Source organism: Vombatus ursinus, unplaced genomic scaffold (assembly GCF_900497805.2).
Source record: "Vombatus ursinus unplaced genomic scaffold, bare-nosed wombat genome assembly UNPS02015326.1, whole genome shotgun sequence".
Classification (NCBI taxonomy): domain Eukaryota; kingdom Metazoa; phylum Chordata; class Mammalia; order Diprotodontia; family Vombatidae; genus Vombatus; species Vombatus ursinus.
This window is the reverse complement of record NW_020955104.1, coordinates 4,024-19,343: the sequence shown is the minus strand read 5'-3', so window position 1 is coordinate 19,343 and position 15,320 is coordinate 4,024. Positions and strand designations below refer to the sequence as shown.

The 15,320-nt window shown below is 40.5% G+C and overlaps 1 protein-coding gene across 1 annotated transcript; it reads left to right on the top strand.

Annotated features, from left to right (window-relative positions):
* The first annotated feature begins 3,343 nt into the window (after positions 1–3,343).
* On the top strand, positions 3,344–4,303 carry LOC114031978 (olfactory receptor 56B1-like). The gene has a single exon (XM_027847180.1). The coding sequence runs from the start codon at positions 3,344–3,346 to the stop codon at positions 4,301–4,303; it is 960 nt and encodes a 319-aa protein (XP_027702981.1).
* The last annotated feature ends 11,017 nt before the right edge of the window (positions 4,304–15,320 follow it).

The window sequence follows — 15,320 nt, the reverse complement described above, 5'->3', positions numbered from 1 at the left end:
CTCTATAATAAGACAAGTGGATATTCTAATAACATTCTAATAAGAAGACCAGTGTCACTAGATCATAGAGGACAATGAAAGGAATATATTGTAAGAAGATTAGAAAGAAGAAGAGATCAGTTTATGAAGGACTTTCAAAGTCAAAGAGGGGATTTTATATTTGACTCTGGAAATAATACAGAGCAAATGGAGTTAACTATGGTACATTGATAAAGCCAGATGTATTCTTTAGAAAAATCATTTTGATAGCCAAGCAGTAGATGGACTGGAGTAGGGCAGACTTGAGGTAGGGAGACCAACCAGTAGGCTATCACAATAATCCTGGCATTAGTAAATGAGGTCCTACACCAAATTGGTGAAGGTAGTGTCAGGAGAGAGAAGGGGCCACCAAGCTGTTGCAGACATAAAATCAATAACTTCTGGCAACAGATTGGATGGGAGAAGGGGGTAGCAGTTAGAATGAAGCTTCCAGGATAATATTTAGGTTTCAAGCCTGGAGGACTAGAAGTATGTTTGGGCCCATTATAATAATAGGGAAGTTCAGGAGAGGAGAAGGTAGTTCTGTGTGTTGGAGGAGGGGAGAGATAATGAATTCAAATTCAAAAATATTCAGCTAGGTTGTCTGTGGGACACCCAACTGGAGATGTCCAGGAGGCAACTGGAGATGTAAGATCAGTAGTCAGAAGAGAGGGTAGAGCTGTATAAATACATCTCAGAACAGTCTGCAAAATGGTTTCATGGGGGCTTGAAGGAAACAGGAAGAATCTGCTTTATGCTAGGAAGTTCTGTTTTCAAGGAAATTTGTCATGTGCTTCCTATAATTAATGAATTATCCTCATGAATTTAAACATGACCCATAAGAAAAATTGCATTGGCACACATTTCAGTAGCACTCACATTTAATAGATCAAAGCATTCCATACTGCATAATCTAACTTTATAATTAATGTCAGTAGAACCATTGTCCCTGATTTTGTCTGCCTCCTGGGATTACCTCCCTTGACATCTGGGAGAACAGTACATCTCTGATGGAGGCAGTAACCTTCTTTTACTCCTTCATCCTCCCAACAATCAGGTGCCTCATATTATCTCTATCCCTCCCTCAGCCCTTGAATTGCTTTGCCTGGTCTATAAAATCCCATTTCTTCCCTGTGAGTCTGAAGTTACTGTTAACTCTGGGTTCAACTCAACTCCTTGACTTGACTCCTGTAGGACTGATTATTGTAGCCTCCCATATTTCTCTCAATGGTCATGGTGAGTACCACAGTTCTGGTCTCCTCAGATTCTTCTGGTGATTACCAAAGACCTGGGCTGGTAGTGGTGGTGGTGGTGAAACTCAGTCTTCTTACCCAAAATTGACCATGAAATGTGCCAAAGAAAGGAGGGAATCAGATGTTACAGAGGGAGGGACCTTAGCAAGGGGGTGCTGGCACTGAAATGGAGCTAGCATCTGGATAAAAGAATTATCTATAGGTCAAACATCAATCACTTAACAATCCCCTAGCAGACAACTGAAATGATCACAAAACATTCTGTAAGACTGAGGATTACTTCAACTAGATGAGGAAAGGGCAGCATTTTGATTTTCTTTCCTAGAATACAAAGCTTCCACATTAAAAAGGAAAAGTCCCAGAGATGTCAGAACCATTTGTTTAATTCAGTGTAGTAAGTGTACATGCCTGAAGCATTGTGCAATTATAGAATTGTAGAATATTGGAGTTATTTTTAATTAATTATTTGATTTTGCAAGGATTTATTATCTTTCCTTCCCATTGCATCCCAATAGAACAATAAAAAATATAAGTCCTTCATAACAAATATGCATAGTCTATCAATTACAAATATTCAAATCAGTTAGTCCAAATTTATATGAATCATTTTTGATCGGACACCCATCACTTCTCTGTGAGGAGATTTGTAGGATGTTTCATCTTCAGTCCTCTGGACAAATGGTTTATCACTATATCAAACAGAATTCTAAAGTCTTAAACTTATTTTTCTTTATAATGTCATCATTTGTCCTACTCACTTCAATCTGTATCAGTTCATAGAGGTCTTTTCAATTACCTCTGAAACTGTCTTTTTTATTATTTCTAATACAGCTATAGTATTCCATTATATACATACACCATAATTTTTAGCCATCCACCATTAGGAAGAGTAGCTCTGTTAGCTTCCAGTTTGGGGCTACAATGTAAAGAATATGTAAATGAAAAAGAAAATGAAAAGAAATTAAAAAGAATTTGTACATTTTGGTCCTTTTCATATTTTGTTGATTTCTGTACTCTGCTGCCTCACCTAAAATACTGCACCCAGAATCCAGATGAGAAAAACCATGGACAAGGACATTAAGATTATCACCTCTATCATACTTTGAATATTGAAAGCTAAGATTACATTAATTTTTTCTAGTTTCCATGAAAAAAGGAAAGGGAGGAAAGGTAGACTAATCCTTCCATGATATATATATTCTTCCTGCTAGAGGTAAAGTAGTTGAGCTAAAGAGATGAGAAAGCAGCAGCTGTTCCCTTTAGCCCTAAGGAATGCACCAGTCCTAATCCAAGTTTGTGACAAATGTAATTCAAAGATAGATCCAGAAAGGGACATGGGACCATAGCTCCTATTTTAAAAGCACATCCAGGCTCAGATTCTTATGATCTAGGCATTGCTCAGGTTTTTACAATCTAGTCAATAGCTCATAGGTGCTCAGATTCCTTAAGAATCTGGCCAACATGATGGATCTTTAATAAACCTTGACTTTGGCTGAAAAAAAAGAAGTCCAGTATGCTAATACTTCAGAGTTAATTTTCATGAAATAGAGAGTGATAGTAACCAGAGATAAACATCTTTTTCATACCAGAATAGTGGGGCCTTCAGAGTCATATGTACTGTGGTAATTTTCCATTGTGTGTCAATTTGTATGTTATCTTTAGCTGGACATGACCCCAGGGAAGTTGTATGTACTAGGTTTCGCTATAAGTTATCTATAGTCTTGAGAAGAATGAACATGGAAGGAATAATCACGATCAATAGCACTAGATACAGAACAATTTCACCCATGAAAAAGCCTTTCACCAATTCCTTCTTCTATTAGCCATTGCTGTGAGAGTGGACTCAGAATCTGGGCAACTAACAGAACCTGGATCCTTGTAGTCTGTATCCCAGAATTCTGCTATTTCTTAGAATTGCAAGGCCTTAAGGAACAGGGCTTCTATTACTAGAATTCTGTGTGTACATTTTGAAATACTATACCATATACAAACAAGTATCTAATAAATCTTACTCAATGGCAGAAAAGGTATTGTAGAATAATGATTCTGGGGAACTTTTCTTCTCAGAGAAGATGACTCCAGCTACAAGACTCTTCAATGGCTCCCACTTCCAGGTGAAAAAATTCATCCTTATGGGACTCCCTGGAATCCATAGTTGGCAACACTGGCTATCTCTGCCCCTAGCATTACTGTACCTCTCCTCCATCGGTGCCAATCTGCTCATCTTTATCACCATCTGGAAGGACCCCAAACTGCACCAGCCCATGTATCGATTCCTAAGCATTCTGTCTATAATGGACATGGGCCTGGCCACCACCATCGTACCCAAAATATTAGCCATCTTCTGGTTAGATGCCAAGGCCATCAGCCTCCCTGAGTGCTTTGCTCAGATCTATGCCATACACTGCTTTGTATGCATGGAATCAGGCATCTTCCTCTGCATGGCTTTTGACAGGTATGTGGCTATTTGCCATCCCCTCCGCTATCCCACCATTGTCACAGACTCTTTTGTCTTCAAGGCAACAATATTCATGGTGCTCAGAAATGGACTGGGTGTTATCCCAGTGCCTGTGCTGGCTGCTCAGAGAGATTACTGCTCCTCCAATGAGATTGAACACTGCCTCTGCTCCAACTTGGGGGTCACCAGCCTGGCCTGTGATGACAGGAGGCCCAACAGCATTTGCCAGATGATCCTGGCCTCACTGATAATGGGGGTTGACTTAACCCTGATCATCCTTTCCTATGTCTTGATCATCTGGTCTGTGCTAAAGCTGAACTCGGCAGAAGCTGCATCCAAAGCCTTGAGCACCTGTAGCTCCCACCTCATCCTCATCCTCTTCTTCTATACTGTTATTGCTGTGATTTTTGTCACCCACTTGGCAGGGAGAAAGTATCCCCTGATCCCTGTGCTCTTTAATGTACTGCACAATATCATCCCCCCAGCCCTCAACCCTATTGTGTATGCATTTAGGACTCAAGACCTCAGGCTGGGCTTCCAAAAGGTGTTTCTGCCAGGCAAAAAGAGCAGATGAGCTCAAAGGAAGCAGGATCCCTGAAGTCAAATTTCCAGTATATACAATCTCCACTTCCTCCAGATAGAGACCCAGCTAGATTTTTTTTTTACTCTGTGAGCAACAGTTTTAATGTCCCACAAGTGTCTGCTCTATCTTCAGACTCTTTCCTAGCTTTTATGATTCATTTTTGCCATTATGTTAGAATACAACAAGGGAAATCTGATGGTCCAAATAATTTTATTATAGATCATGATTTATTGTAACCACCTAAGAACACCTTCGATGAATGCAAATGATTCCACTTGGGTTATAATGAACAATGTAGGCTGGAGGACTTTTAACACAAGTAGGATCTCATACATCTCTTTATGGGTAGCTAGGTGGTAGAGTGGATTAAGTGCAGAGCCTGGAGTCAAAAAGACTCATTTTTTTGCATTCAGAGCTGGCCTCAGACACTTACTAGCTATGACAGACTAGGCAAGTCACTTAATCCTGTTTGCTGCAGTTTACTCATCAGGAAAATGAGCAGAAGGAGAAAATAGCAAAACATTCCAGTATCTTTACTATGAAAACTGAAGGGGTCAGAAATGACAGAAAAACAACAAACATTCATTTTTGAATCCGTGTACCTTCCATTCTTTTACTATTTGACAATGAGATGCTGAATAAAGACTATATGAAGGGTTATGTGTGTTATAGGAGGACTTGATTTGCATTGACACTAATAGTTCACAAACTCCAGGCTTGCTGAAACCCAATAGGGCTGGTAAGACACCAGATGATATTCATCCTAAGGCCTTGACCAGTGAACTACAAGTCCTTTTTTTTTTTTAATCGCGCATCACTATTTGGCAGTAGGGAAAAATTAGAGGTGAATCCTCAATATTTATAAATGTATATACTTAAAAGCTCTACTATACTAAAATTTATGTACATTATAAAATTTATGCAAAATACAAAAAATTAAAGGATGAGATAAAGATGGAATATTTGATCCTAAAGCCCTTGAAATTTATGTACCTTATAAAATTTATGCAAAATACAAAAAATTCAAGGATGAGATAAAGATGGAATATTTGATCCTAAAGCCCTTGGAAAGTGTGACAAGGTCACACATACTTATGGCATGTGTGTAGAGAGAATGAATTGTAGAAGGGAGAGATGTGAACCAGGGAAACCATTTAGGAAGCTATTACTATACTATAAGCAAGAAGTCACGAAGTGCTCAAGCTAGGGGTCAAGATATTTTTAGAAGTAGAAAGAACAGATATGGCAACAGATTAGATAGGTAGAGTGAGGGAGTGTTAGAAGTTGAGAGTGACACCAAAGGTATGAATTAAAATGACTGAAAAGTTGGTGGTGCCTTGGACAGCAATATGAAAGTTCTAAAAAATATGTATAGGTTTTGAGGGAAAGATAAAGTAATGAGATTTGCAAAGTACATTGCACCTCATTCATGCTTGTCTCTCTTCTGTTACTCATTCTTTTACACCAAAAGAAATTAAAATTGCCTTACTTTTGTGGGCATGGGAGGGGAGGGTGAGAGAAAGAGAGACTCAGAGGGAGGGGGAAGAAAGCCAGGAGAGAGCCTTGGCTTACACCCACACACAGAGGATGGTGCTCGTAATTAAAATGATTAAAAATACTCATATATGTAAGAGACATAGGGAAAAAAGAGGACGAGAGACTATACAGGAGAAGAAGTTGGTCAATAATGCTAAATACAGGCTTAGATTCTTAAAATCTAGCCATGACTCTGATTCTTATAATCTAGCCAAGGCTTAGATTCTTACAATCTAGCCACAGCTCTGATTCCTAAAATCTAGCCACTGGTCAGATTCTTACAATCTAGCCAATAACTTACTAATGTTCAGACTCCTTAAGAGTCTGCCCAATATGATGGATCTTCTAATAAACCTTGTCTTTGACTGAAGGAAGGCTTGGGTCAAATTCTTTCAGGCAGGACCTGCAAGCTGTGATTTTGGGGTCCCAGGACCCCTGAACCCCTAAACTGCATCATTTTGGTGGCCCGTACGGGGAAACTGCCTAACCCCAAGTTCTTCTCCAGCCAAGACTGGAAGGTGTGTAAGCCTCTCCCCTCCCTTCCTCTCTTGCTCTGCAGTTGGGTTTGCTCTCCAAGCACCAAGGCTTGGAGGTGTTTTTCTGGCAGGCAGTTACGAGGCTGTCTCTCATTCAGCCTGACGCTCTCAGGCTCTCAGTCCACTGGGTCGGTTCAAGGCCATAGACCTGGGCACACCTTCCACAGCATAGAGGACAAGGATGGATGCCCTATCTGAAAGTGGATGTTCAGTTCTGTTAATTCCCTCAGCCCTAGGGAATTGGGGAAAACTGCAGTTGCTCTTTGGTTCCCTGAGGCTTACTTACTCCCTTCCCTCTGCACCTCTGAATCCTCCTTCATGGAGGTTATAGGGAAAGTTAGAACAGCTAAAAATGTCTTGGCAGATTCTGGAGGTTTTATGATTGATCATTAAGGAGTTTAGAACTCCTCCTTACCACTCTGGTCACTCTTTTCTCCCACTCCCTTCCCTTGAGTCAAGAGGGTATCTGTTAACCCCTCTCATAGGAGAAGAGAGTTTCACCCTTTACCCCCTCACTTTTGATTTCACCCTCCCCCACCTGGGGAAAAGGAAGGAGAGGGGAAGGGCAGCAGCTACAGCATAGCCTCACTGGCAATGGCCTTGGGCTCTGGGGCAACCTTTTCCTGGAAGCATCAGCCAGGTTCAGAACATCCTCCTCAAAGTAAAGAAGCTGGCCTCTGAGTTTGGGTAAGCACACTCTTTTAAATTTGTAGTTTTAACTGTTAATGAGATGTTGATTCTCTGTGTAAAGTAATTTGCAAGTGCATTTAACAATACTGAAGGCACCTGATTGGTAATAGGTTTGTTTCAAGTTTCAAATTGGTGAACTTTTTGTATCAGTTACTTCAAGCAACTTTTCATAATTTGGTTACCACTAAAATAGTTTGACTCTTGTTGGTTACTGTTTAAATGAAAAGTTTGTTTGGGTTATGTGTGGCTTGCTGAGAATTTGCAAGTGTATAGAAATCTCTAATGGTTGGCTTTTTACACCAAGACAAATTTAAGTTTGAGATGTAAATCCTGGAAAAGTTTTTCCTAAGCAGTGATTAGTAAAATTTGCTGTTTGAGGCAAAAGTTCATAGGATTTTATTCTGAGTTGTCTGATGGGTCATAATCCATTGATAATCAATAATCTACCATCTGAGAGATGCCACAAGCTACTAAGAGAAGGTGATACTGGTGGGAAGTCAGCATTGGGAAAAGCTGAGAGGACAATTTTAGCCTCAGTCTAAGATGGGATCCTCCTGGCTCAGTTTCCCCATTATGTTCCTTTGACCCACCTGGCTATTCCTGAGTCTGGGTATGAGGTGGATTTGATACTGCATGGTTGGAAAACTGAATCCAAACAAAGCTAAGGATGTTTTATCCTCTCAAAGTTGGGCTCTAAATCTAGTCCCTGCTTTATATCTGGGCCCTGCAGTCTTTTCTGCCAGATTGGCGTCTTCCAGACTACAGCCTATTCACCTACAGTTGGTAGCAAACAGATGGTACCAGTCACTGTCTCCCCATCATTCCCTGGATGCAGCCTGTACTCGGTTCCAGTCAACCACCTCTTTGGGACCCCCTTGAAGCAGGGACAGCTCTATGCCCCTTGCCAGCAGGAAGCAGTTTCAGAAGCCTAGACCTTCGCCCCTTACCCCAAAAGAATTTGGGTCCCATTTGTTTGAGGGGGGAATGATGGGATTGGGATCTGGGCCCCAGAAAGGAAAAACCCTGGACTTTACCACATGGCCATTATCTGTGGCATTTGCCTGAGGCTATAATCTCATCAACTGGCCTTTCCTTTTGGCTATACCCAATCACCCAATTCTATTATACCTCATAGACTACTTGGCCACTCCTAGATCCTTGCCACAGGCTTTCCTTATAAAAGGTCCACCTTGTCTCCATTAAGATGCTTAAATCTAAAATCTAGCCACTGGTCAGATTCTTATAATTTAGCCAATAGCTTATTCATGTTCAGACTCTTTAAGAATCTACCCAATATGATGGATCTTCTAATAAACCTTGTCTTTGGCTGAAAAAAAAAATAATGCTACATACAATGAAGAAGCAAAGAGAGCCTGAGGACTAAAAATTGTCTCAAAGCAGGGCCTCACCCCTCTACATCCTGAGTCCTCTTTCACTCTCACTCTACATGTCTAGGACATTTTAGTGCCTCACACTAGGTTTCTATCCTTTCTTAGGGTATGAATATGCCCCACAATTTATCCACAATTTTTCAAATGGCTGGTCTCTCAGCATATTAAATTTCTAATCCCTTTCCCAACTTTGTGTGACCTGAAAGGATTTCTAATTCACATGCAAGTTGACTGGACTCTTTAATCTGGAGCAAACAAAAATAACAACACTGGCTTTAAAACCCTCATCAACAGGAAATCTGATCATCCTAATGTGGTCTGAAATCTCAGCTCCCTCATCCATTCTTCTGCATCCATGGGGGTACAAAATCATGACCCCTACACATACACAGCCCAAACACTGTCATCTCTAAGGGAAAGATGCCCAAGAAGTGTCTCTGTCTGTCTGTCTGTCTCTCTCTCTCAGCTCACACTACATGTGCTTCACCCCATCTGACTAGACCTACATTGATTTTCCCTGGGTATGTTCATAGACTCTTCAGGGGCATACTTAATGGCAGGTGGTCTGGTAGATACCTCACAGCATGGTCACAAGAGAGGCCCACCATTATTTGTTTCCTTAGAATCTCCCTTCCCACAAGTCACTAGAATGTTTCTTAAGCATATTCTCCCAGGCGCTACAAACTCTTACCAAGATATCTGATGAGTGGCTATCTATAAACCCATGTCTCCCCTGGCACATCAAAAGAGTTAGGGGGGAAAAAAAGCTTTAAAAAAAAAAGCTTTAAAAATCAAGTAAACATTTGTCCAGTACTTATTATGTATCCAACACTGTGTTCAATGCTGGAATACAAAAAAAGACAAAAAAAAAATAATTCTACTCTCAAGCAGTTCAAAGTGTATGAGGGAAGATAACATGCAAACAATGTTGAACAAGCAAGATATAGACAGGATGGACTGAAGATAATTAGAGAAGTAAGGCACTGGCATCAAAGAGGAATCAGGAAAAGCTTCTTGAGAAAGGAGAAATTTTAGTGGAGACTTGAAGGAATCTATGAAAGTGAGGGGGCACAGATAAGCAGGGCGAGAATTCCAGGCTTGAGAATGACCAAGTTGGGAGATGGAGTGTCTTCTGGGAGGAATAGAATGCAGGTCAGTGTCAATGGATCATGGAGTAGAGGGAGTGGAGTAAGGTGTAAAAAGTGATGATGAGAACAGCAATAATATAAAAAAGAAAAGGGAAAAACACATGGGGCAAAGCTCCTCTCAGAATCTGATTGGACTTACCTTCATATAAAGATGCAAGAGATGAGAATAAGCAGGTAACATAAACAGTGAAATTGTCCCCTGGACAAATTTTCTCTCTATGCCAATGTCCCCATTCAGTTATCCACATGAGAGAATTGAAGTGCCTTAAGATTTGAAAACTGAGGGGAGCCAAGACGGTGGAGTAAAAAGTAAGTTACTCTTACCCTCTTTTATTAACCTCTGAAAACTCAGAAAATATCGCCCCAGGAAAAACCCTACAACAGTTGAACCAGAAGAAAGATGGAGTGCAGTAGTCCAGTAGTTCAGGTAGCTTGAGGGATTAATGGGAAAGGCCCCTCTTACCCTGGGGGAAGGGGAGCAGTAAAGAATGGGAGGTGTCCCAGCAAGCTAGAGGAAAGTCACACCTCAGCACACCAGGAGGAGATCCTGAAACCCAGGTGGTGGAGGAGGAAAACACCAACACCTGGACCCTCAAGTGTCTCACTGAGGATGGAGGAACTGGTGGAAACCAGCTTGAAAAACCACCAGGTGCCTCAGCATTCTACAAAAACCAGGTCTCCCAGTGCCTCAGCAAAAATAAGGGAAGCAGCACTACAAAGGGCCCCAGGCAGAGAAACACCCTGCAACATCCATTTGAAAAGAGCTGAAGAAAGCAAAAGGAAGGAAAGGCCCAGGTAAGCAGGAAATCTCCAGGAGCCACACTACCCAATCCTACCCCTAGAGTTCCAATGTTGCTGATTCCAGCCCAACACCAGGTAAGCTACCAGAACCCTACAGCCTCCAACTGCCAGCATTGGAGACCCCAGCACACAAAGCCAGTGACCAGGCCATAGGCTCCCAACACAAGAAGCTTGGGTCAGTGCCTTCTGCTCCCCAGCAGGAGAGCTCAATCTCTTTAAAAGTCAGGGAAGAAGTAAACACCATGAACAAAAAGAAACATGCAATAGATTCTTATTATGGGAAGAGTGAAGATCAAGGCAGACATTCTGAAGAGGACAACATTGTCAACAAACCCACATCTGGAACCTCAAAAGGGAAAATGAACTGGTCTGAAGCCCAAAAAGCCTTCTTAGAAGAGCTCAAGAAGGATTTTAAAAGTCAAGTGACAGAGGTAGAAGAAAGAATGGGAAAAGAAAAGAGAGGTATGCAAGAGAGAGTCAATAGCTTGGAAAAGGAAGGACAAAAATGAATTGTAGAAAACAAGTCCTTCAAAAAAGATTTGAAAACTGAGGAACCCAAACCCCTGTTCTGTTAGGTAGTTACTGAGCAAATATTAAAACTGAGCTCATAGTTTAGTGTTCCTAGATGAAGATTTGGGAAAGAAATGGAATGGTCATTAAGCTAGGTTAAAGTTTCTGATCATGGGAAGAAAACCTTTCACTGAGAAGAAGATTCCAAAGAAAAGGCTGAAGCTGTGAGGTATTGTCTGATGTTGGCTACTGCCAAGTGAGAGTTGTGGCAACATGGGGCAGGAACTGGATATTAGGAAGTAACCAGAGCTCACGCTCCCAAGGCAGGGGGCGGTGCTATGTGGAGCTGTGATAAGCTGGGGAAGGAACAGGATACAAGGAAGTAGCCGGAGCACGTGCTCCTGAGGCAGGTGGCTGTGCCACGTGGGAGTGGGATGGCAGAGAACGAGTTCCCTTTGTCTAGTCCTCTCCCTAGGTGCAGTGCTAACCCCAGACGTCTCCTTCCTGTGTCCAAGCCTAACTTCCTGGGTCACGTACTCTCCATTTGTCTAGCACTAACCCCAGACGCCTCCTTCCAGTATCTGGGCCTGACTTCCTGTGTCACGTACTCTCCCTTTGTCTAGCGCTAACCCCAGACATCCCCTTCCGGTATCTGATCCTACAACGAGTCACTAGTGGGCAGGCTGAGGAGGAGGGACGAAGAACGTACTGAAGGGACAGTAGGGATCTGAGCGTGCTCGCTCTTGCTCCTGCTCGTGTGCGCGTGCTTTCCTGCCTGGCCTTGCTGTGATGATCATTGAATAAAGTTCGAGTGTTTGCACCTCCTGATCGGCTCATCTCTGTGTTTATCCAGGTAGGCTCCGAGGACCAGTGAGTATGACCCTGGTTGCCTGCTCTTGATAGAAAGAGAGTGCACGGTTTGGACCGGCACATGAAGCCTACATATTTTAGCAAGGTTAGAAAACCCTGATCTTTGTTCTTAAGAACTTGGTATTTGAAGCTGAGAATGTCCTGCTAGGCAGATAAGAGAGGCCTTAAGAGCCAAGACTCCCAGGTGACAAAGCAGGGGAGGCTTTCTACTGGTCCTAGTCTTCAGTTTAATTCAACAACCATTTATTAAGAGCTTCCTATTTGTCAGGCACTGTGCTAAGCTCTGGGGATATAAACAAAGTCAAAAAGTAAAGAAAGACAGTCCATGCCCTCAAGTAGATCTAAATTTTAAAAATTGTAATTTTAATTGAAATTAATAATTAAATTTTAATGATGTGACTACACATCAGAAGGAGTTGAATGGCTAAGGTGGGATGGATAGGGAAAGGTACTCACCCTAGTGTATGTTGACATTGCCAGAGTCAGAAGCAAAGCCAGGAGAGGAATGCAAGATGACTGTCCTGAGTCCTTCTTCAAAATGGAAGTTCTGGGAGGAGCTTACTAGTGGGAGAAGTGGGCTACAGCTGCAGAAAAATTTTCCAAAAGGAGATGGCCACAGACACAGAGGGATGTTCCAGGAGACCATTAGCACTAAGGGAATTTCCAGGGTGAGAAAGTGGTTGGCAAACTCTAGAGAGATAGGAAAAGAGCCTTTTCAGGGCTCTGGGAAATATTTCAGATTTGGGGAAAATCACAGTTCTATAGGTAGGGACTCAAAGGCTGATTCTGATTAGGTGACACTAAGCTAACCAGACCCTAGGGATTATTGGATCATCATTTTAGAGCTGGAAGATCCAGAAGGTAGAGTCCAACCTCTTCATTTTACAGATGAAGAAAATGAGGCCCAAAGAGGGTAATTGACTTGGCCAGGGTCATATAGGTAGGAAGAGGCAGATCCAGAATTTGCATTCAAGTCCTTTGACTCCAAAGTCAATGATATTTCTATTTCTGTTTAACTTTTTTCCAATTTGTTTTTTATATTTTATTCATATCTTTTTTTAATCACCTTAATTGTCTAATGCATCAATTTATTTGCTTCACTTAGAGAGCCATCTTTGTAAAAAGGAGAGAAAAAAAGAAAAAAAAGGAATGCAACAAAACTAACTCACTAACTGAATCTCTCAGTCTGCATAGTGCTATACATAGTTTCTTCCCCACTGCTGCAAAGAAAGCAGGGATATGAATTCCTTTATCTTTACTTTAGAGTGAAGTGTGGTCATTACAGTTATACAGCATTCAGTATTTATTTTGTTCTTTTCATTTCCATTGTTATAATTATTTTGTATTTTTTCTTGAAAGGAACATTTCAATACAGCTGGTTTTAAAGCAAACAAAGGAATAGGAGGGACCATGAAGGGTTAAAACAAAATTTGCTATTTGTCAGGTAATTTCCAAAAGCAGGAGTTTCAGTCATGACTTCAGACAAGGCAAAAATAACAAGGATAAGTAAAAAGATAGAGAGAATCTCTATTATGCTTAAATGTACCACATACAATAAAACAATTTCATCATTAAACAGACATAGACCAAGTCCGAGGTGCCAATCGGTCATGGCCAGCAAAATTCCAGAGTGTATCCTGAAAGAGACTAAAAGGTAATTGGGAAATGTTTAACTAAATAAATAAAAATACAGTACCATATACATAATGTTAAATTACAGCTTTCAAAGTCAAAGTGTGGCTCATAGGAATACATTTCTATTTGAATTTGACATCATTGCACTAAGTGATAAAGAATCAATATTCCTAAATCAATGGCTAATCATACTGCAAAAATAAAACACTATTTGGAGATCTTGATGTTCCTCTTTCAGAGCTGAATGCATCCAAAAGAAAAACAAAACAGAAAGTGGAAAAACTTAGATTATAAGTGGCAGCTAAGGGGCAGCGAGGTGGCGCAGTGGATAGAGTTCTGGCCTTGGAGTCAGGGGGACCTGAGTTCAAATCCAGCTTCAAACACATAACACTTACTATCTGTGTGACTCTGGGCAAGTCACTTAACCCCAACTGTCTCACCAAAAAGTTAAAAAAAAGAAAAGAGGAAGAAAAACTTAGAAACAATTAGACTCCTTGGAAAGTGAATATATAGATATAGATATAAATACATATATGTGTGTGTAGGAAGTTTCCACATCATTTATTTTTTTTTTTGGCTAGGCAATGGGGTTAAGTGACTTGCCCAGGGTCACACAGCTAGTAAGTGTTATATGTTTGAGTCCGGATTTGAACTCAGGTCCTCCTGAATCCAGGGCTGGTGCTCTATCCACTGTGCCACCTAGCTGCCCATAAACATTTATTTACTTTTTTTAGGCAATTGGAGTTAAGTGACTTGCCCAGGGTCACACAGCTAGTAAGTGTCAAGTGTTTGGTCTGAGGCCGGATTTGAACTCAGGTCCTCCTGACTTCAGGACCAGGGCTTTATCTACTGATCCACCTAGCTGCCCCTCCACATCATTTAGTACTGCAAGATATCATTAGTGGGGAGAAAAAAAAAAAAACTTGATCATGTAATGTAAAAAGACAAAAACATAAAGCATAAGCTTCACAGGTAATTATAAGGTAAAAATTATCATTAATATATAGAAAAAAGGAAACTAAATAGAACTGATTTGGCACTTTCTAATGATAGCCTGACAAATGAGATGTTGGAGGAATAAATCATAGAAACAATAACTATGTAAAAGAGCATGATAACCATGTGATAACATATCACTTTTGGGAAGATGAATTGAAAGAGTCCTTCTGGAAAAAAACAAAACAAAACAGTATCTCTGAAAATTTAAGAATCCCCAGAGAATTTAACTTGCCCTCTTTTCTCTTTGAACTTTTCCTCCTCTCAATGTTTAAAGAAATAATTCACTGAACAAACAGAAATCATATGATTATCTCAATGAGTACAGAAAAAGCCTTTGACAAAATACAACACCCGTTCATGTTAAAAATATTAATGAGTAGGAATAAATGGCCCTTTTTTTAAAATAAGTAATATCTATCTAAAACCATCAGCAGGAATTGTCTGTGACAGGGATAAGCTACATGCTTTTCCAATTAGATCAGAGGTGAAATAAGAATGACCATTATCACCACTATTACTGAATAATGTACTAGAAAAGCTAGGTATAGCAATAAGAGTAGAAAAAGATATTGAAGTATTGGAATAGAAATGAGTAAACAAAACTATCACTCTTTGCAGATGATATGACGGAATACTTAGAGAACCCTAGGAAATCAACTGAAAAAACTTGAGATTATGAACAACTTTGGCAAAGTTGCAGGATATAAAATAAACCCACATTAATCATCAACATTTTAATTTATTACCAACAAAGTTCAGCACCAAAAGGTAGAGAAACTCCATTCAAAATATCTGCTAACATTATAAAATACTTCAGAGTTTACTTGCCAAGACAAACTCAGGGATTATATGAACATGATTACAAAACATTTCTCACCCAAATAAAGTCAGA

What these genes read in the sequence shown, in the direction of transcription:
- LOC114031978 (XM_027847180.1), top strand. Translation starts at nt 3,344, where the DNA reads ATGACTCCAGCTACAAGACTCTTCAATGGCTCCCACTTCCAGGTGAAA.